At 36.3% G+C, this 22,970-nt stretch overlaps 1 protein-coding gene across 1 annotated transcript; it reads right to left on the reverse strand.

Moving 5' to 3' along the window:
• Positions 1–2,827: 2,827 nt before the first annotated feature.
• Positions 2,828–14,977, reverse strand: LOC135215326 (ionotropic receptor 21a-like). The gene is made up of 7 exons (XM_064249886.1): positions 14,635–14,977; positions 11,229–11,708; positions 9,326–9,455; positions 8,174–8,354; positions 4,792–4,979; positions 3,646–4,045; positions 2,828–3,332 (listed from the first exon to the last, which is right to left on the reverse strand). Exons 1-7 carry the CDS (start codon positions 14,975–14,977, stop codon positions 3,147–3,149), a joined length of 1,908 nt encoding a protein of 635 aa, XP_064105956.1. The 3' UTR covers positions 2,828–3,146.
• Positions 14,978–22,970: the final 7,993 nt, after the last annotated feature.

Here is a 22,970-nt window from a genome sequence, read left to right on the forward strand (position 1 = left end):
TTGTGGTGTTTACATTTCCCAATTGTTGTTCTCTAGCTAACGTATCTCGTAGGAGGGTAGCGTCGCGCGTCAATGCACCTCTAGCGGTGCACTGTAGACATTATTTAAGGTTCTTTGCAGCGTCCCTTCGGTCCTTTTCTGCAACTCCTTCCATTTCTTTCCCTGAACCAATCAGTCAATCCCGACTATTGTTTCAACCTTATTTTTAGCGCTGAATAACACCATATGTCCCAGCGCTTGGCCTAAATTTTAGTTGATCGCATTCTGCTTCACCGCACCAGGTATACAAAGGAGAGGCAGATATACCATCTACTATGAGATTCAGGGCCTCTATAACACGGTTTTTTCGCTATAACTTTTTATCTATGCATTTCATAAATATAACGCTTATTCAGAATACATATTATATCAATACATAAATTTTGAGTGTATTCTGCACTACGTAGGTTGAATAAATTTGGTACTTATAATGTAAAAGTTACCTTTTTTTGAAGGCGGGGCCAACTTACTCAGAGAAAAGGTTTCGAACGCACTCGTTACGTAACTTATGACATCATTTCTTCCCTCTTTCTCGATGGATGATTGGCTATACGTAACGAAGGCTAAACCTCTGGCAACAATGACATACAAATTTAAATACAAGCAAAACAGTACACCTTTATGAACTCTGGAACCTCTCCACTGATAATTGTCATAATGAACAAACCAACAAAATATGTTAATAAATACAAAAACACTTCGATTATTAGTCTAACTCCCAAAATAAGTTTCCAAAGAAATTACAGTCTACTTTATAGGTCACAATCAGATTGACAAGATGTAGGGAATAGTTGGTAATTACCAAAAACATAGTAGACAAGCTTGATTTGATAACTGCTATATCCAATGTCAAGCAATTTTTATTTATTGGCTATCTACCTATTTACTGAAAAAAATAGCCGGTACCGTATATTGGCTTTAAGCCTTCACCAACAATTATCGTCAGAATGATGACTTCATGAGGCTCCACCCACTTTCGCCTCGTTATAATTCAGGATAACACTGAATGCTACCATGGGCATTGTTGGATTAGAAAATTTAACTTCGGCTATAAAAACTAATTTCTCGAGTAGTTGTAAGAAGTGCTAAATGATCCTCAAGGATCCCAGCAGTTGGTCTAAACGTTTAATTCATGTATATTACTGCTATACTGTTGCGGCACTACTGCTACAGTAGTATCACTACGCTAGCACTGATACCCCACCCACATCTATGTATCGTTCCGCCATTCATAAAGTCTTTGGGTTTCAGAGCCGATGGAATTTCTGTCTGGTGGATGGGCGGGGCAACATTTAGTCAAAAGGTGTTTGTTTACCTTGCTTACGTAATGAATGTTTTTCGACTCTTGGCTCGTAATCATTGGCCATGGCGTCGGCTAGATCATTTTTACTCTATAAAAATTAAAACTATCGGGTTTAGGTTATTGATAATGCTGACAAAATTTGTGTGTGGTTGTAAAATATACATATGTCAACTTTCAGCTACATCCGATGCTTTGACAAGGAGCAAAGTCCAAAAAACCGTGTTACAGAGACCCTGAATCTCATAGATGGTAAACCATGACTGAAATTTTAGGAGACAACAACTTGTGGTTTTTATTAAGATTTCTTGTACTTTCACATAGAGGTGTGTGAGCCTCAGTGGTGTGGTCGGTATGGTGCTGGTGTACCACCTCTGTGGCCGCGAGTTCGATTCTCGGGCAATCCATTGAGGTGTGAGAGATGTGTATTTAGGTCACTCCCGCTGATAATCTTCCTTTAATCTTCTTAAGCGTCGGTATTTGCATGCTTAGTCATATTTTATTTGCACATCACACACATACACACACACATATATATAAATATATATATATATATATATATATATATATATATATATATATACATATATAACATATATATATATATATATATATATATAATTTATATGTCGTGTATATATATATATATATATATATATATATATATTGTGTGTTTGTGTGTACGCTAAGAACAATGACGAAACGATGCACCAATAAAAAGAGGCCTCTATTTCACTTGGGGATGATTTCAGTGACATATATCATTCCTTGAAAATTTCATTTAAAACCAAGTAAGTATTTATTTTCTTAAAGCGTGACAGTTTGCTGAATAAACCGGAGCATTTCCATTCTTCTGTTCGACAAATTTTGATCCTTTTAGGTGTTTGTTATTGGTGATAATAGCAATTGTTGCAGAGATCTGTTGTTATAAGTGGTAGGACAAATCCTTTAAGTGTAATGGGAAAGAATGGATAATTAAATTTAGAAGTGTAACTACAGAGATCTTTGATTACCATCCAAGATTTCATTGGAATGATAAATATCACTAGAAAAGCTTTTCAACCTAGACAATTTAAACATTCCATATACAGACACTAGTCGTGATTACGAATAACAAGAAATTATGAACAAACAAGAAAACAGTAGAGTCTGCCCTTCCAACAATTGATTCACGGTGCAGCTGTGACGTTTTCTTCTTGTTACACTTTGTTAACCTGTTTACTGTTAATTTACCTTTCGGCTCTGAATGACCTCATAGGTCCCAACATTTGGCCTTGGGCCTAAATCCTATATTCTATTCTATTCTAGAAAACTGTAGAAATTATCGATACACTGGCATATGTCAATTCGATGACAAGTAGCTCCTTTGACAAACTTTCAAATATTTTTACTTAGAAAAACATTCCCCCTCAAGAATTTTGGATTTCGAGAAATGTTAGATTACATAACAGTAAGGAAATCATGTCGAAGGGAAAGAGCGTTAGAGGGGCGATTTAACAGCAGTTTATTTCCATAACTCTAAGAGCATCAAAGGAACAAAACATTGAAATGCATATTTTACATAGAGACAATTTTACATATAATACTCTTAAAACGTATTCTGACAAAGGTATGAAGACCGGAAACAGTCGTCGTTATGGGTCATTATCAACTCATTCCAAAGAACGAATGAAAGAAAAAGTATTTAAAGATCATCTATATCCCACAATTTGCTCTTGTTTAACTTCTGCGATTTAAGACAGAAACCAACGCACAACATTTCTCGAAACCTCGAGAAACTGCAAAAGTTGACCGAGGCAGTTCCGTTTCAGTCACCCTCCAAATGTGTGGTGGAGTCCCCCTTGTTGTTCGCCCCCTTGCCGAAGTCAGCTCCACGATGAGAGACGACCTCCCAAGCCATCACCACAACAGATGCACAGAATCCAAAACACAGCGTCAGGAAGCAGCCTTGGAGATGAGCCAAGGAGAGAGGTTGTAGATGTAGAGATTTGTCCTGAAAAGGTGAAATCAAGACTTTGACCGGAGTACTTGAGAAATCAGATGTGAAATAGTTTCTTTAATGTGTGATCATTACAGATCACTTCATTTCACAATACCAGGAAGTCCTACACAGTTGATACGTTACAAATTTTCCGAAATCGCGTGAAGGTGCATCGGTTTGCGTTTCACTAAAGCTTGATTTACATCGTTTTCCTTCTTTTACTTTAGCTGTCTTTAATTGTTTCCCTTACACACATGCTAAATAGGAGCATTAGGTTTCCCATCCCAATAGCATACCACTAATGACGTGGTTTCACATTATTTACCTCTTTTACTGGAGCTATAAATTCTTCCATTGACTCCTGGTACCACTTCAGCAGGAGTCCAGTTTCCATCAGCCACTGGATCCCTTGATCAAATTTGTATTTCCATGGAGAGTTCTTGTGCACAAGAAAGGCCAGGTAGCCAGGATAAAGCTGCTCTTGCAAACTGTACACGAAAGAATTGTATCCCAGTTTGCTGTAGAGGATTTTCACGTAAGAATAAGTCTCAGTATGGGCGTGAGTGCCCGCTACAACGCGTTCTGCGCACGTCTCTTCTCCTATCTCCTCCAGGTGGTCGACAATGGGCATCATATCCAACTTTTTCCCCAGGGCTGCTAAAGTAGGATTGGTGGAGGTCGACAGGGCCTCTGGGACAAATTCGCCGTAATCCAACATGCACAATCTGTAGGGGTAATGAATTTCATTTAGACGTTTGCGAAGCCACACAGGTTTTCTCTTCTTTAAAGTTGGAGGAAGATTTTCTTTTCTATGACAAATCTTACACTATATCCGACCCTACAAACGGAACTTGGATTTGTATTCATTTCTATAATTTTTACAGCTGACAATTGAAGCTTGATTTGAAATTGCATGCTAATGTGAGTCACGTCGCAAAAACCTGAAGTCACCTCATCGTCAACAATTACAATGAGGCAGTTACATTAACCTGTTAGGGGGGAAATGGTTCCATAATGAGTATATACATATGTGTATATATATGTGTGTGTACATATTCAAGTACAGAATATATACAAATGCAAGTGTTAATTTGCACATACAAAACACGAGCAATAAATACTTAGATGCATGGACATTTAATGATGCGACTTTATTTACGATTGCGAGAAGCTCTCATTCCCAAGCATACCTGCAAACTGCGTATTAATTAATATATATATATATATATATATATATATATATATATATTATATTATATTATATTATCGTGTTTATGTGTGAGTATGTGATGGTATCTATAAAACTATTAACCCGAAGAGCTTGAAAATTAAAAATCGTCACGACCACCAAAGAGAGCGATTGCACTTTGACTCCAGCAAACATGTCATATCGAATTTTTATGATTTTAATAATAAACATGCGATCAAACACAGGGATCAGTAAACCCAAAGACCATTACGTCAACATTACCTGTATTTGCTTTCAACAAGTTCCTGTGCCGTCTGTACTTTCTTCGGGAATGAGGGGACTGTCAGGACAGCGATGAGATTACACGTATAGGACATGTTGATGAGCCAAGAAACGACCCACCAAACCAGGAGGAAATTCCGGACGCGCCACTGAGGGGGAACTTTTTCCAGGGGTCGAGAAATGATGCTCTGAAATTGATGATAACAATATTAACGAATATATCAAGGAACTTGCTGCATAGTAATTATAATAAAGAATCCCACGCACGGTTATTCCGTTGTTGGAAAGTACTTTTCAAACATTTACAGACGAGGTCACTCTTGGTTGTCGTACGAGGTTGTTACAGTAGGAATGGAATAGAGTTTAAGGCCAAGCACCTGGACCTATGAGGTCATTCAGCGCCGGAAAGGAAAATGAGGGTAGGTAGGTTTGAAAGGTGTAACAGGAGGAAAACCTTGCAGTTGTACTATGAAAACATAATATGAATGGAGGTACAGTAAAAGGAATGAAAGGAGTTGCAGCTAGACGCCTTCATTGCACCCCGTTTGATACACTGAGGAGTTGAAGAAGTATAGGAGAAGACCTGTACTTTGAGTACGTTGGAATGGCAAAGGCTTCTAATACTTCTAATTGTTTAGTTTTATGTACAGCCCCCAACAGGGGTGATTCCCTCTCTGGCGGGCCCTTGTTCGTTTTCAAAATAAGTTGCTCCTTATAGCTCGTAATTGTCTTTTAGTGTTTTCTCGCCACCACCGTGGCTCCTGCAGAATAAAAGATTATCTAGTTTTTTTGTTTTTTTTGTAAATTTACTTTCTTTTTGTATGGTCTTCATTTCGTGCGGTAGTTATATAATCTTGTGCGCAATATTCAAATAACAATAGAATATTAGTAGTGCCGTCAGTGCACCTCACGCGTGGCACTGTAGGCATTATTACTTAAGGCTCTTTGCAACGTCCTTTCGAACACAAGCTGCAACCTCTTTCATTTTTTACATCGTACCTCCATTCATATTATCTTTCTTCCATCTTGCTATCAACCCTCTCTTAATAGTTGTTTCATAGTGCGACTGCTTTGAGGTTTTCCTCCTGTTATAACCTTTCAAACCTTTCTACTCTCCATTTCCCTTCTAGCGCTGAATGACCGCATAGGACCCAACTCTAGACCTTTAGCCTAAATTCTATAATCCAATAAAATGCGAGTTTCTCGGATGTATTTCGTGCTTAAGGACTGGACTCATTTCCAGCCCCTCTTAAGGTAGGGATTTTATTTAGAAAAGGAACTATTCGAATTACGTTGCAAAGCTCTACAAATATACAAAATTAGAAAGGTAAAAGGAGGGTGCTGAGTAGGTAATAGTGCTGTAAGTTGTTTAAAATAATTATTGATTTGATAAAATTACCTACTCTGGTCGAATTCGTATTCATAATAAAAACTTTACATGCCGTAATAATGGAGCGATATATATATATATATATATATATATATATATATATATATATATATATATATATATATATATATATATATATATAAAGATATATGCCACGAAGGAAAAATACTCCTTCGTTTATTTTTCCTTCGTGGCATATATCTTTATTTATGGATTTATCACGTTCCCAACTTTCGTGATTCAGTGATGCATATATATATATATATATATATATATATATATATATATATATATATATATATATATATATATAATATATATATATATATATATAGATATATATATAATATATATATATATATATATATATATATATATATATATATATATATATATATATATATATATATATATATATATATATATGTTATATACATGATATATAATATATATACATATATATATGTATAATATTTATACTATATATATATCATAAATATATATATATATATATTATATATAATATATATAAATTATTAGTGAAAAAATTGAAGGCGGTTCTATCAACCAGTAGACATCAGTCGATACAAGGTGAAGGACAATCCTTTATTCCCATTATATGTACTTTTATTGTCGCGACGTTTCAAGACATAAAAGTCCCATTATCAAGCTAAAAGAGAGATAAAACAAAAGTTAAAATCACAAACTCGGAATATATACATATTAAAAGCTTAAAAAGTTAACAAATATAAAAAGCAAGTACAAGAGTAGGGAGGAGTCAATACCATAAGGTGCTGAAAGCACAGACCGAGTGACAATTCGGGCCGGGTCAGCTTCGACTTGAACTCACGAGAGATACAGCAGAGGTGTTGAGGAAGACTGGGTGTTTAACTGCGGAACGAGTTGTTTAATGAAAAGTGATTCTAAAATAGCTAAATGCTGTTCGTTAGGGGATTGGCCTATAATTTTAAAATCTTTGTAATTCATGTCATGAATTACAAAGAAATGTAAACATGACATGAAAATGTAAACATGACATGAATTACAAAGATTTTAAAATTATAGGCCAATCCCCTAACGAACAGCATTTAGCTATTTTAGAATCACTTTTCATTAAACAACTCGTTCCGCAGTTAAACACCCAGTCTTCCTCAACACCTCTGCTGTATCTCTCGTGAGTTCAAGTCGAAGCTGACCCGGCCCGAATTGTCACTCGGTCTGTGCTTTCAGCACCTTATGGTATTGACTCCTCCCTACTCTTGTACTTGCTTTTTATATTTGTTAACTTTTTAAGCTTTTAATATGTATATATTCCGAGTTTGTGATTTTAACTTTTGTTTTATCTCTCTTTTAGCTTGATAATGGGACTTTTATGTCTTGAAACGTCGCGACAATAAAAGTACATATAATGGGAATAAAGGATTGTCCTTCACCTTGTATCGACTGATATTATATATATAATATATATATATATATATATATATATATATATATATATATATATATATATATATATATATATATATATATATATATATATTGTATACATATCATATGTGGTGCATGTATATGTGTAGCTGAGTGTATAAAGTAGCACTCTATTCTTATTATTTTTATACTTTGATTTGAATCCACCTTAAAAAGGGGGGGGGGGTGGATTCAAGGCTGGTAGTAATATACGTGTGCAAAAAAAGTGCGTGAAAATCGAAAAGTTAAGGTCATTGTGATTAACAAACGTTGGTCTAACGTTTTGGAAAGAAAGAACGGAAATTTAAATTTATATGGCTTAATAATTCAAATATGACACCTCTTTGAATCATAACCTAAATGTATTTTCATTATAAAAGAAACAAAGACTGGGGAAATCTCATTTCCGCACAGAACTGAAACCGACATAAACAATTGCCAGGTACAAAATAATGAAAATATCGCATCATTGCTTCCTCTGAGATTCGCACGTGATTATAAGGTTGCTCTGCTAGGAATCCTTACCTGAAGGACGGTGATCATGTTGGTGATCAAGGATTTCTGGAACTTATGATTGAGGAGGTGGAGTGTGACTCCCGAGGTGATGATTGACACAGCCACTGACACCCAAACGATCCAAGAGAAGGGATAAAGGATGTTCTGCCACCTGGGGAGTGGCGGTGGAACTTCGAGCATGAGACCAAACCTGCTCGCGGGCAAAAAGAGAATGACATGAAGCTGCGTTTCATAGTTGCTAATATATATATATATAAGACCTCAATAACACGGAAGATTTAAAAGAGGAGATTCTTTATTTCCAAACTTTCAGAAGCCAGCCTGCCTCCATCTTCAAAGAATCAAACTATTTGTCTCCTTGAAGAAGGAGATGCAGACGAGCCTCTGAAATCTAGCAAATGAATAATATCCTCTATCTAAACTTCCGTATTTGTGCCCCCCTGTGAAAGTAATAACTTTATACACACTGAATGTGTGTTATTTGAAGTATATGTACATATATATATATATATATATATATATATATATATATATATATATATATATGAAAAATATTTATATACTTATGGTTCATTGCCTGCAGGTTCAAACTACCATTTAGGTAATCTAATTAAAACATAATAAGTTCACTAACTATTGATAGAACTCAGAAAAAAATTAAATACATTTAATCCGAATAAAGATTTCTATGAATATAAACATATAAACATATTCATTAACTAGCTTTGGTTCCGAAGTGATACCAGTGATCCTTCAAGAACCGAGGTTCTGGTATACCCAGAGACAACCGCGCCATTGTTACTGGTTCATCTGGAATGCACAGAGTTTGAATATGGTTGCTGTAATAAATCAGCAGCCTTGAATAGAGCTGTTGAAAAGAAGCCTTTAATCTTAGAGGTTAAGAACTAAGCAAAAGAATCCATGGTTACTCTATGATCAGGTATTTATGTATAAGATCTTGGTTCCAGATTATTTCTTATTTCGAATAAATACGTTTGTAAATAATACTCAGGAATTGATAATAAGAAAGGCTTTTACCGGTTGGATTTTAAAAACGGAAAGCATTTTGGAAGGTTTCTTCACATGCAAATTGAATAGGATCCCTTGTATTCGCCTACATTGCAAATTACATTTTAAGTGATTTTCATCCAGCAACGTTACCCTTCTCTATAATAAGGAACAGTGAGGTCGAAATCCCTGTTCCTCTCGGGAGTTAGAGTGGCGTAGTTGAGCATCAGGTCGTTTTGCCCAGTTTGCACTAAGTCCGTCATCGTGGTCCACCTGACGTTTCCTGTTCAGGAAAAGAATATGAAATCTGAAGTTAAGTATATCTTAGTAGTTTAACCAGACCACTTAGCTGATTAACAGCTCTCCCAGGACTGGCCCGAAGGATTAGATATTTTTTACGTGGCTAGGAACCAATCGGTTACTTAGCAACGGGACCTGCAGTTTATTATAGGATCCGAACCACATTACAGCGAGAAATGAATTTCTAATCACCAGAAACAAATTCCTCTGATTCCGTACTGACGGCCGCGTGAAGCGAACTCGAGCTACCAGATTGATAGTCGAGCACGCCACCCACTCATCCAGTTAGGGACTATATGAAGTCTGACAAAGGAATAGCATGGATACGGTTCTTATTGCCTGGTTTTCATTGCTGACAAACTGGATGAGCTACTGAGCACAATGTCCATTCAGTATCAGTAACAACAACTTCTTTCAAATTAGGTATTTGCAGTATATTGGGCCAGTCATCACTTAATATGAGTCTGAAGACTCTAGAGGTAAGTTATGCCAGGTGATGTTCCGCCTTCTTTAGTTGTGATTATTTTTATCTGATATTATTTGTACGACTTGTGACTCCGTCGACTTAGTTTTAGTGAATAGTTCAGATACATCATCACTGACTGCGCTTACGACACAAGACAAAAGAATTTGAATTTTGCTTTGTGAGAAATTAGATTATTGGGCACCCTTTGACAGAGGCAGAATTAGTATCCAGTAGATCAAATTACATAATACATTAGCGCCCATAAGGCTCCGATCACCTTGTGAAACAACTTACCATTAGTATGGGCCTCCCATCAGAACAGGTACAATAGGAACTATTATCAACACGCAAGTAACAGGAAATATTGACATTTGCCTGTAAATAAAAAAATGACAATAATATGCTACTGAAATGTGCAGGACAATAATAATAACTAGCATAATCAACCTGTTTACGACAGCCTTAGAAATGACAAAGGATTATACTTACACTATTTACTTTTACTAATAATAGTAATAATTGTTTGAGGATGCAAGATATTAGATAACGCATTGTCCAAAATAATTGGTCATCCTGGAGTGAAAACAAAACTTCTGCGTAACCTTAACTTAGTAAAATCCTCAGTCTGTTAGGTCTCTGTACCCCAATGAACTTTCGTTCAGGCAATTACGTGATCCTCCATTATGAGATTATCGTCTCCAAACACCTGGTGCTTAAGGCAGGGCATCTTATGTTATGATCGGCCTTTAGTTTCATTGCGTATAGTACAGTTATATGCGCTACGCTCCTTGAGCCTCAAAACTGCCAAAGATTTGATCAAGACTACTTTCTGTCCATGCGTATATTCAGTGTGCATTACAACTTTGTTATAACAATTCGTTATTTCTAGCATCTGAGTGCCTTCTGATTTTTGCTTCATTTCTGCTTCAATGAGAAGCTAAGATTATTGTCGATTGAGTCTTCGAGCAGTTTGTTTAGCTTCTGCATTTTATCCGTTTGTTAATTGGTAACCAAATGTGTAAGACCACCAAAATGTTCCTGAGTGTTAATTTTTTCCTTTTCTTAACTTTTTATCACTGCATAAATTTTTGGTGCACAAAATCCTTCCTATTCTTAGAAAATTGCAAGCCTGGCATACTATTATTTACTTACGGGAAAACTGCTGTATGTGTACGTGTGTGTGTGTGTGTGTGTGTGTAGGTAGTTGTGTCCGTACGTGTTTCTTTACATAAATGTAAGTGGAGTGGATGCATACAAGTAAGACAGACAAGATCAATGACAAACGCTTACCTTCAAGTGTGTACTTTATCTCGAACTTTAGCCATCGCGACAGAGCCTTCATGATATTGAAATTCAGCCCCTTCAGTACTCCTGAAGAGTCGGTGTAGATCAAAGGCCTGTCCTTCGTCTGGCACAGGATAGAGATCTCTTTCTGTGTCATGTCGCTGAACCTGTCGATGAACAGGTGTTTCCAGGTTCCAAAGACTTTAGAGGACCAGGGTCCCAGGTGCACCAGCTGACGACCCGAAGCAAATGGCGTCCAGGTCCAGACCTGAAGGGAAGTGTCATTGGAAACTAGTGCCTTTCGGGAGCTTGAAGGACAGATCAGGGCTAATGAAGGGGACGTTGTGGCTAAGGGTATACGTAGCAAGTCTGAAGGACTGCAGGAGTTCGGTGTCATTATCAGTACAGCTGATAATGACCATTCTACTGGAGGGAAGTCCAAGAACCACCATAAATCTATTGGTGTGAAGATGATCACAACAGCACCTAGAAAGAAAAAATGACGGAGGCTTGAAATTAGGGTTGATTGTCCAACAAGTGAGTCCTATTTACTTCTGAGATAAAGTTTTTCTAGTTGTAATGTTTTTTTTCTTGTGAGGGAAGGGGGGATGAGGGGGGGGTGGTTCTTTTATCTTAATGCATGAATACATACTTGCTTATTATTCTTATAACTTTCCGTCAGTCGTGAGACGGATTCATAACATTCCGACTCTCCTCTCTCTCTCTCTCTCTCTCTCTCTCTCCTCTCTCTCTCTCTCTGCACTCCAACTGGAAATGATATTATAGTTGCCAATAAATCCCCTCCCAAGCAAAAGTCATTTAAATGAAGTCATCAGAGTTGGCTACATTCAGTGAAAAGCTAGATAGTTTGACGCAAGCGACATTTTAGCGAGGTGTCTTGCCGGCATAGCCAGGATTTCAGTAGCGAAAGGTTGTAAGTTAGAATTAATCTTCACGCACACACACACACACAAACACACACACACACAAAAACTAATTGGCACTGAATTTCATAACATATCGTAAATGTTTTCCTGCTGTTCTCTAATTACACGCCGTGTACTAAAATTTGTTCGTGAATGTTAGTTCTTGATTACAGGGCACATACTGTTCCTTATCAAGGAATTTCAAATTGTGAACTATTTATTACATTCCATTACTCTTATGGATTTTATACTTTCTTTGTTTATATTCACCACGAATTTGGGGAAAGAGGCGTGCTCCGCTGCACCATTCTAGTTATTATGGATATACTGAACTTGAATAAGCTAATAAGCTGCTTCTCTTTTGAAATTCCCGACGGTTTTTATTAGACTCCTGGATAAGCTGAATCTGCATGAAAAGTAAATTAAAACATAACAAATAAACATAAAATACGTAGACTTCAAATGCAAAAAGAATAGATATGACCTACTACTCTTCGTTAGGATAACGTTCAGTGACCCTAGTTTGTTTTACTACGTAGATAATTCTTGATAAGATCTTATCTCGTTAAAGCGTGTGGATGTTTACTTCTGTTCTGTAAAAAGCCGGGTAGATTTGGCCTGTTCATGATCCTAAACTCTTGTTTTACACGCGCGCGTGCACACACACACGACATATATATTATATATATATATAGATATATATATAATGTGTGTGTGTAAGTGTATGTATATATATATATAATTAAAAAATATATATATATATATATATACAGAAATATAATAATACATATATACAAATACGTACGCGGACACACCACACACACACACACACACACACACAACACACATATATATATATATATATATATATATATATATATATATATACTATATATATTATATATATGTGTGTGTGTGTGTAATGTGTGTGTGAGCCCGCGTGTGTAAAACAAGAGTTTGGGATTATGAACAAGCCAAATCTAACCAGCTTTTTACAAAACAGCAAAACAGAAGTAAACATTCATACGACTTAACGAGATAAGATTTTATCAAGAATCACCGACGTAGTAAAACGAACTTGGGCCACTGAAAGTTAGCCTAACCAAGATATGTCATATACACTTTTCTTTCATTTGAATTCTACGTATTCTATGTTTATTTGTCAAGTTTTATTTTACTTTTGATGAAGATTCAGCGTATCCGGGAGGGTAATAAAAACCGGCCGGGAGCTAAAATGAAAAGCAGCTTAATTCAATTTCATTAAGGTTATATTTATAACCATAACTATACTCTGTTTATTTTTTCATCTGTCCATCCGTCTGTGGTGTTTTTGTATGGTAACACTGCGTCCCGGGCTTTAGATAGTTACGCTATGTGTAAGTTTTAGGTAATATCTGGGTGTACATTTGCAACTGAAAAGTGTTTTAATAATTTACTGTATGCGAATTACAGCGTTAATATTCTAAATAGGGTATTATTATAATCGTTGAATGTAAGCTGAATATAACTATCTAAAGCCCGGGACGCAGTGTTACCATACAAAAACACCTCAGGCGGATGGACAGATGGAAAAAAACAGAGTATAGGCTGAAGCAGAGGAGCAAGACTCCTTCCCCAGAGTCGCGGTAAATATAAACCAAGAAAGTATAAAACCCGTAAAGGTAATGAAATGTAAAGAATATTTTACAATTCAAAATTCGTGAATAAGCAACAGTACGTGCTCTGTGATTAAAAACTAACACTCACAAACAAGTTTTACAATACACAGCGTCCGATAATTAATTACAATCAACAGGGAAACACACACACACACACCCACAACACACAAGTTCTTTCTAGGGAAGAGAGAGAGAGGGAGTGCGTGTGTGTGTGTGTGTATATTATATATATATATATATATATATATATATATATATATATATATATGTATATATACATATATATATATATACACATATATAATACACACACACACATATATATATATATATATATATATATATATATATATATACATATATATATGTGTATATATACATATATATATGTATATATACAGAGAGAGAGAGATCTTTCGTTTTCGTCGTAAAGAAGGGTATTTCGATCTTGCTATGAATTTCATTCCCTTTGTTATCTTCATCATTAACACTAGAGAAGAAATTGTCTAATTTCTTGAAAGATCTGTCAATGACACAAAACCAAATTAAAGTTCCTGTAAATTACAGTATTAAATATCATGTTGCCATCAAAATATCTCTTCGTATTTTTATGCAAGTAAAAATGACTTTTGAGAAGAACAATTTTGCATTTCAGTCATGCTGCTATATTACTGTAGTACTATTTAAAACTAATAAAAGTCTATGACTCCTAATTTCTTGATAGAAAAAATTACTTTCGAAAAGAACGTTAGTGCTGTACATTTTATAAGCTGCTACGTACCGAAGTATCATTGAAATATACAACAATGATCATCCTGACGTACTTACCAGATTCCAACGGAAAAGGGACCAGTCCTTGAAAACTGCCGGTCCTGTTTTCAAATTTCCCCCGTTTTTCGGGAATGGCCACAGGCAGGCGCACGAGAGATACTGGCTCCGATATCCCCCAAGACGACTTCTTGCCTGTATCGACAACGGCCCTGATTTCTTGGTCCTCGTCCACCACGACTGTCACTCTCCGTCCCTTGAGAGGGCCTGATAAAATTTCGCTCAGGGTCCTATGGAGGAGTTCTCCTACTGCAGACGTTTCCGTTTGGTTCTCAAAGGCGCCGACGCAGGGTTTGTACTCCGTGATAACGAGGATGAAAATGATGATTCTTGCCAAGTTCATGTTGACGTTAACTTTGTGAGGTTTAGAGAGACATCTGTCATTACCAAAAGAGAAAGCGCGTGAGATAAAGAGTGGGGATGCTGGGAGGTGATGGCGGTTGGAGGGGGGAGGGTATCAAAGCAGCTTACCTGACATTGTAAAGTGAGATTAGCAAGTAAATGTAGGAACTGTTATTTTTAGATTAAGCCAGCCTTATGCTGGGACGGGATCTTGTTCTAAAACAGCCCTTTACAGGGTGGAACCGATGCCTTATTGGCACTTGGTTAAGGCAGCTGTAAGTTCCAGGTGAACTCTTCCCCGGCATTTATATCTCTTACGAGTCACCTCCAACCCCCCCCCCCCCCCCGCCCAACCTCCGATAATGAATATCACTTGTTTCAACCTGTCCCTCAATGGTGACACACTTCGTTCAACGTGACAGGGAACTGGAGACATAATTCATTGCTATTTGACAGTACATTGCTCTTTAATGTTACTACCCATCCGAAATTGGCAAAGCTTTTAATGAGTGATAAAAGGCGGAGTTCATTACGCGTTCCTGTAGGAGACGTTTCAAGATATACTGTTAATGCCAGAAAAGCAAAATTGAAAATCATCTTAAATGGTGAATATATCATTAACAATGAAATCCTGAAACGATGTAGGACATTTATCCATAAAAATATTTCAGTCAGTTCATTTATTTCCTAGAAAAAGATTTTATTGCACCTATGAATGAAATAGAATTCCAACTTAAAAACTGAATTTATAATTGTTAAAATTGCATTCCTTTTTTTCTTTCCTGTTAAATTCCATGATTAATTATGTTCCAATTTAAAAGAAAATTATCATTAATTGTAATTATCCATTAAGAGGAGTCTCTCTCTCTCTCTCTCTCTCTCTCTCTCTCTCTCTCTCTCTCACACACACACACACACACACACACACACACACAAACACACCATTGCTTCAAGAATAGAGAATGGGAAAACTTTCATATTATTGTTTGAGTACAATTCATGTTAGGTATCATATGTCAATTATCACCTTGTTTGAAACACAAAATTTCAAAATTTTCAAAATTTCTTATTTCCCATTCTATGAGGGTATGTATTTGTGACAAATCATGTTAATCTTCCACAAGTCATTCACAAGTTGCTTTATATATACATATACATGTATAGTATATATATATATATATATATATATATATATATATATATATAACATATATATACATACATACATATATACATATGAGACTGGGTGTAGGTCCTGATCGATTTCGAATTTACATATAAGCCATTATATATATATACTGTATACATGTGATTTGAAAATCATTTAGGGAATGGTTAACATATTTCATATTTCGGGACACGAGGCTCGTTGTTTCGAGTCATCAACTACCGGAATTTTGCCAGAAAGCCGCCCATCTCTGAAACAAGTTTTTTTTTTTTTTCTACGAATGACGCTAAATCAAGTCACTGTGAGTCGATATCTACAGGTTTTCGTAAACAGTTCCCGATGCATTACATCACTTACGCAATTATAACTTGACTATTTGAAATAAGTTTATAGCAAGAAAACTTCTTAGCTACGACATACAGTCACCTAAATTTTAGTTTTTTTTTCCGAAAACATGTCTTCTGACCAGGTGATTTATGCTCCGGATTTTGCAGACTGAATAGATAAATATGGACCCGGTTTGTTGTGTCCTCGTGCGATGGGATAAAAACATGAAAATTCAGAAGTCAATTAGTTTATGTGAGATATCCAATCACCGTAATAAGGTAACAGAACAGCATACAGATATAGATCCCACGTAACTCCTCCTGTAAACTATTAACGATAAAACTATGAATTTACGTATGAAGTCGACACCCAAGACTTTGAACACAACGAAAGGGGGTTGCATTATTTTTGCTTTGCACTCTCAGGATGATTGACAGAAGAAGCGTCAATCAGATGAATCTGTGAACACGGGTGATCTAAACGCCATTCATTTGCGACAGCGCCTAAGCTCTTATGCATACGCCTGGTGCATTTTTGATGATCAGGGAGAGACCCAGTCTAGCTTTCCCTTCTGCAAAGTGCAATAATCTTACAATGATCCACCAGTTTTCTATGTTAAATTAGGTCTTGCTAAAACGCTAACTAGACTGATTTTAGGGATGAATGACTTAAAGGCTTGATGATTTATACTGATTTTATATGTTTACCAACGTGAAAAGGAAGGTGTCCGAACGTCTCTCTCTCTCTCTCTCTCTCTCTCTCTCTCTCTCTCTCTCTCTCTCTCTCTCTCTCACCATTATCTTTTTAGAAATATAATTTTTAAATTACCACTTACAAATACAATTAACACAAATTTACTAGCACGCTTAACCACATACACAAACAATCTTACGGATGAATACTCGCACTATCACAAAAGCACATGCGGTTAAAAAGGTTTTATATGTGCATGTATATATGTGTAAAATGTGTGTATGTGTAAAATATATATAATAATATATATATATATATATATATATATATATTCATATAATATATAATATAGTATATATATATATATATATATATATATATATATAATATATATATATATATGATATGAATGTATTTAAGTGTGTGCGTCTTTGATTTTGGTCTAGCTGTCATGACAGCACACAAGCAAAAGTTCCCTAATTAGTCTTGTTAGGGGAGAAGATTTCAGCCCTTTCCAGACAAACCTATTTTACCCCTGTTAACTTCAAATGAATCACGTTCCTAAATAGGAACTCGACCAGCAAGGGTCTGAGCCAGTCTCATTCTGACATTTCTGAAATACGGAAGAGTAACACCTGTGCATCACCCCTCCTGAAAAGAAAACCAAGTATGCTATATATATATTCATCCATATATGTGTATGTGTGTGTGCGTGTGTGTACGTAGTAATGCATACTCACATGGGAATCCTTACAACCTGATGAGAACTAAGAATTAAAACCGCTATTCTGTGTGCAATTACGCTTGCAGTTTTCCGTAAAAATTCAACAAGAAGTGTTACCTTAAGACTAGGACATTAGCATTCTGCTCGTGAGATAGTAGAAGTGAGGATTACAAACAGACATGCGCTAGCGGGTGCCCACACATGTACACGTACGTACATGTATTATGTGCGTGTGTATTTATTGATAAAAATATACGTATATATTTATAGATAAATACGTGTGCGCGCGTGTTTGAATATTACATTACACAGGATTACATAGTTGCCACATGACATGCGGTAACAGCAATCTTCTGAAAACGACTGTAGTTGTGGCAGCAAGAGCTCATTACATAAATTACCCAACCGTTAGTTCTACCAAAACAAATTAACGAAATTTGATTTACAATTCTTTGATGATCTCGGGATGTTCCAAGGTAGGAAGGAAGGCCGAATTGTTCATTATAATGTTTTTTTTTTACTAAAGTTGGTAATAACTGAGCTCGCTTCATGGTGAAACTGCAAATTACTCATTATTCTCGGATGAAAACTTTTAGACGTATCTGTGTTTGCACAATACGTAAATCAAAAGCAGGTTTGCCTCTGTATTGGTAAACGTTACATTAAACAAAAATTATGAATTTATTCAAAAATAGTCTTCATAATAATTTATTATGTGATTTTGATGAAATGGCTTTAGTTTGCCATTACTTTCCCACAATAATACAAAGTGTTAAGAGTCCGTGTATAATTTTTAAAACTTTACAAAAAGCTTTCGAACCCTTCCCTGAGTTCATCTTCCGTCCAAATGAACAATTAGTTACATGTACTGAGGTGAATTTAAAAATGAGTCGTTGAAGATCGTTGACACCGGTCGTTAGCTCGTTAATGGACCAGGTGATGAAGAAAGAGGGCAGTTAACTCCAACTAGGTGATTTCCTCTCCCCTATCAATCCCTCTGGCAGCAATTCTGTTGGATCTCCGCAATGGTTGTTGCGTAAGAAACAATAACAATGATAAAAATCCCATAGTCCCAGGCGTTTACGAACTACTGTGTATGGATTGTAATAGTAAATATTTTGGCGAAAGTGGACGGGGACTAGATATACGTTTGGGCGAACATAAGCGAGCTTATGAACTACAATCACAAAAAAGCGCAATAGTAGTACATGCATTCAGTAATGATCATAGACCCAACTGGAACGAGGCTAAAATTATCTTTAAAAGTAACAATGTTAATGTTAGACAATTAGTCGAGGGAACTGCTATAAGTTTAGGAGAATCATTCAAAGGAAAATAAGTCTTTTGTCAACGAAGACCCAATTGTTAATTTTTATATTACTAGTATGTTTTAAAAAGATTTTAACTGTAGGACAGGCTCTGTTTTTCCCTCTCCTGATGCTGCTTCCACCTTGCCTCTCCCTGTCCAGGTAACTGCTGCCCCAGGGGAGTCTGGTTACAGTGCCCCATCTACGCCCTCGGATGAAGAACTTCCTGGAACGTTGCAGCAACCATTGCGGAGATCCAACAGAATTGCAGCCAGAAGGATTGATAGGGAAGAGGAAATCACCTAGTTGGAGTTAACTGACCCTCTTTCTTCATCACCTGGTCCATTAACGAGCTAACTACCGGTGTCAACGAGCTTCAACGACTCTTGTTTTTAAATTCACCTCAGTACATGTAACTAATTGTTCATTTGGACTGAAGATAAACTCAGGGAAGGGTTCGAAAGCTTTTTGTAAAGTTTTAAAAATTATACACGGACTCTTTACACTTTTTATTATTGTGGACCCTTTAGAACATTATATATACTCTCGCGATAGAGAGTTTTTCCCTACTATTATTATTATTATTATTATTATTATTATTATTATTATTATTATTATTATTATTATTATTATTACGCAAGCTTCAACCACAGTGGGAAGAGCAGAAAGCTATACCCCAAGGCTTTCAAGAAGGAAAACATTCCAGTACAGAAACAGAAACTGAGGGGTAAAAATTAACTATGAAAGGCAACTGCCAAAGGAAAACAAATAAGATCAGTATCAATTAAAATAAGAAGTGGAGGTCATGTCAGCCTCCTCCATAAAAAGAACACTCACACCAAGTTTGATCTTTGGAGGTTTCAACAGTTCAACTACATGATTAGGAAGGTCAGTCGACATTTTGGTCGTTGCAAGAGGAAAAATTGTAGGAAACTTTGTGGCAGTGAACGTTAAATAAACACTGGAAAGATTGTTAAAATAAATGGAATTTTAGGTTTACCCGGTGATGATAAAGCCTGGGAATATCTGAATGCCAAGGTTGATCTTAATTATGAGAGATTTTTCATAGTATGTACAATGAGCTAATCTAAAAACAGTGCCAAAGATCAGTACTGAGATCACAAATAAACAAATTTAATAGATTAAAAGTTTTTCTCCCACAGTTTAAGATACGATTCTACTCTGTGGTTTGATCCACTTTATTCGGTTGTAAATGGGTACCGCAGCTTGCAGGGATTAAAAAAATGGTGGCAGGGGTATGGTATTCGTATTCGTTGCAAGACAGCTCCTTGAAACCAAGCAGGGAAACTCAAAACATGGCAGAATAAAAGACTGAACCCCCAAGACAGACAGACCTCCAAAGGTCTAAAAGACTTTTTCGGTCTACCATATTTTTTTATAACCGAAGAAAAGATAACCCAGTTGTGTCTACTAAAAGCAAATCTGCAACCTAGAATGTTAAATGAGCTGCCTTCAGTAAAAGAAACTGTGTTCTGAAAATGTTTTGGTAAGGGATCCGATGTCCTAGACCAATACAAGTATGCTTTGAGCTTTACAGGGGTTTAACTTCATCCACAGCAGTTTGCAGCATGTACTGATTTTCACCTGAGTTTCTGTTAAGAGATGAGAGCGATGTAAAGAAAGCAGTATCATCTGCATAATTAATAACCATGTTTTCAAGGACAAAACACTTATCATGTGCGTATAAAATAAAAAGGGATAGATCAGGAATACTGCCTTGAGAAACGTGAGGATTACATTCCTGTAGACAATAGTGACCGTCCCCCGTAGGGGGCTAAGACCGTCCAGTGCACCTCATGTTCGGTGCACTGTAGGCATTACTTAAGGTCTTTTGCAGCGTCCCTTCGGTCCCTAGCCGCATGCCTTCCATTCCCCTTACTGTACCTCCCTTCATATTCTTTCTCCCTTCTTACCTTCCACTCTCTTCTAACAATTTCGTAGTGCAATTGTGAGGTTTCCCTCCTGTTACACCTTTGTAACCTTTTTACTCTCAATTTTTCTTTCAGCGCTGAATGACCACATAGGTCCCAGCGCTTGGTCTTCAGACCTAAATTGTATATTCCATTCAATAGTGGCCATCAACAACTATTCTTTGAAATCTATTGGCTAAAAATTATAGAATGGGCCACCAATTTTTATAGACTTTAAACGACACTAAAATCACGACTAATCGCGTGTACTTCAGGATCAGAATCAGGGAGTTTCTGTACGATTCTAGAAACTGAAAGAGCTTTACAGGAACCAAGGTCCAGGCGAAGGTCAAACTACAAATTATAGAACATGACTGCTTTCAGCATAGGTCTCTGGACATTTTGCCAACTGACATTCAAAAACTAGAGACAGTATAAAAATTATGGAAAGTGGGCAGGATTGGATCAATATTACCACATTTCTAGCGAGCGCAAATATAGCACCTCCAAGCTGTCCTCAGAAAAGAATATTCAATTTTACTGCTAAGTAATTGGCAGTTTTCGAAAAAAAGAGAAAATTGGTTTTTGGGGTTACTTCTCCACACGAATCAAGGGTCAAGTAACAGACTCTTGATTTCACTGAACTGAGAAGTTAAACGAATCAGTTAATCTACTGGAAAACAGGAATGGGTAATTCTGAGTTCCTCACTGAACTGTTTACTCTCAATTGAACACATTAGACAGAGGGTTACCTTTTCCCTAGTAAGTCTACAACAAAAATTACAGATTAGAGAATAACCGGCTATTATGTTTGCGGAGCTATAAGAAATGATTTCACTTACGGTCAAATGGTATTCACTTTCAAATGATACATAAACTCTCTTAGCCACAACTCTTATTAGGGTATAGTTATTTCATGTCTAATCAAAAATTATAAACCTGTTTCCCCAAATAAGCAAGTCTACATTATGGTCACAGAGCCAGGCTGTCTTTAATACGACAATGCAGCAAACGAGAAGGAATTTGTTTATTCATTATGTTAACGAAACTTACATTTCAATGAACGATAGGATAAACTTCCTCATATAATTGTGACCATTCAGAAGTGAAAATGTGACACAAAATATTATTTCAGTCTGCCTAAGATTAAATATGCATGTTTAATTTAGTTTCAACCCGTAAAGAGTTAAAGCATAATCAAACACCTACTTAGAAGAGGATTTGCAGTTCTGGTTATAGAGCCAGAAGAATTGATGAATACTAGATCCAGACTTGTGCATGTATTCATTTGTGATTTTCCGACTCCTAGATTCAGAACTCAAGTAAAAAACCGCTGGAAAACAGTACTGAGTCACTCTGAGGCATTCCGGCTATGGGAACCAATAGGAGAAATAGAAATCAGCCGCTCCCCATTAAATAGTCAACAAACGCAGTATAGTCGAAAATAGTATCATCTGCGTCTGAATTGTAATAGAGGAATACAAAAAAAGTTGTCATGCCTGCCTCACAAACCTTTATAACTAAGACCTCATGGCTCTTCACATTCATAACAAATCTTACGGCATCTCGGAGAATATCACACGGATTATAATTACTGTATAGTTAAATGGTCTATAGACAGGGATTACGAAACCAGCGAAAGTCATAAACTAATTATCATTGCGTGCATTAGAATAGGTAGAAAGATTCAAATGAGATGGGTTGAAGCATTAACAGTAATTGCGTTCGCTTGGAACTCAGGGTAAAAAAATGTTAAGTAGCTTCTGAATGGCATTCTAATGAGAAAACTTGTCTCGTAAAATTATTCAAATGGGAGACTTAGTACTTTCAGCTCGAGGGTTTCC

This window comes from Macrobrachium nipponense, chromosome 5 (assembly GCF_015104395.2).
Source record: "Macrobrachium nipponense isolate FS-2020 chromosome 5, ASM1510439v2, whole genome shotgun sequence".
Lineage (NCBI taxonomy): Eukaryota > Metazoa > Arthropoda > Malacostraca > Decapoda > Palaemonidae > Macrobrachium > Macrobrachium nipponense.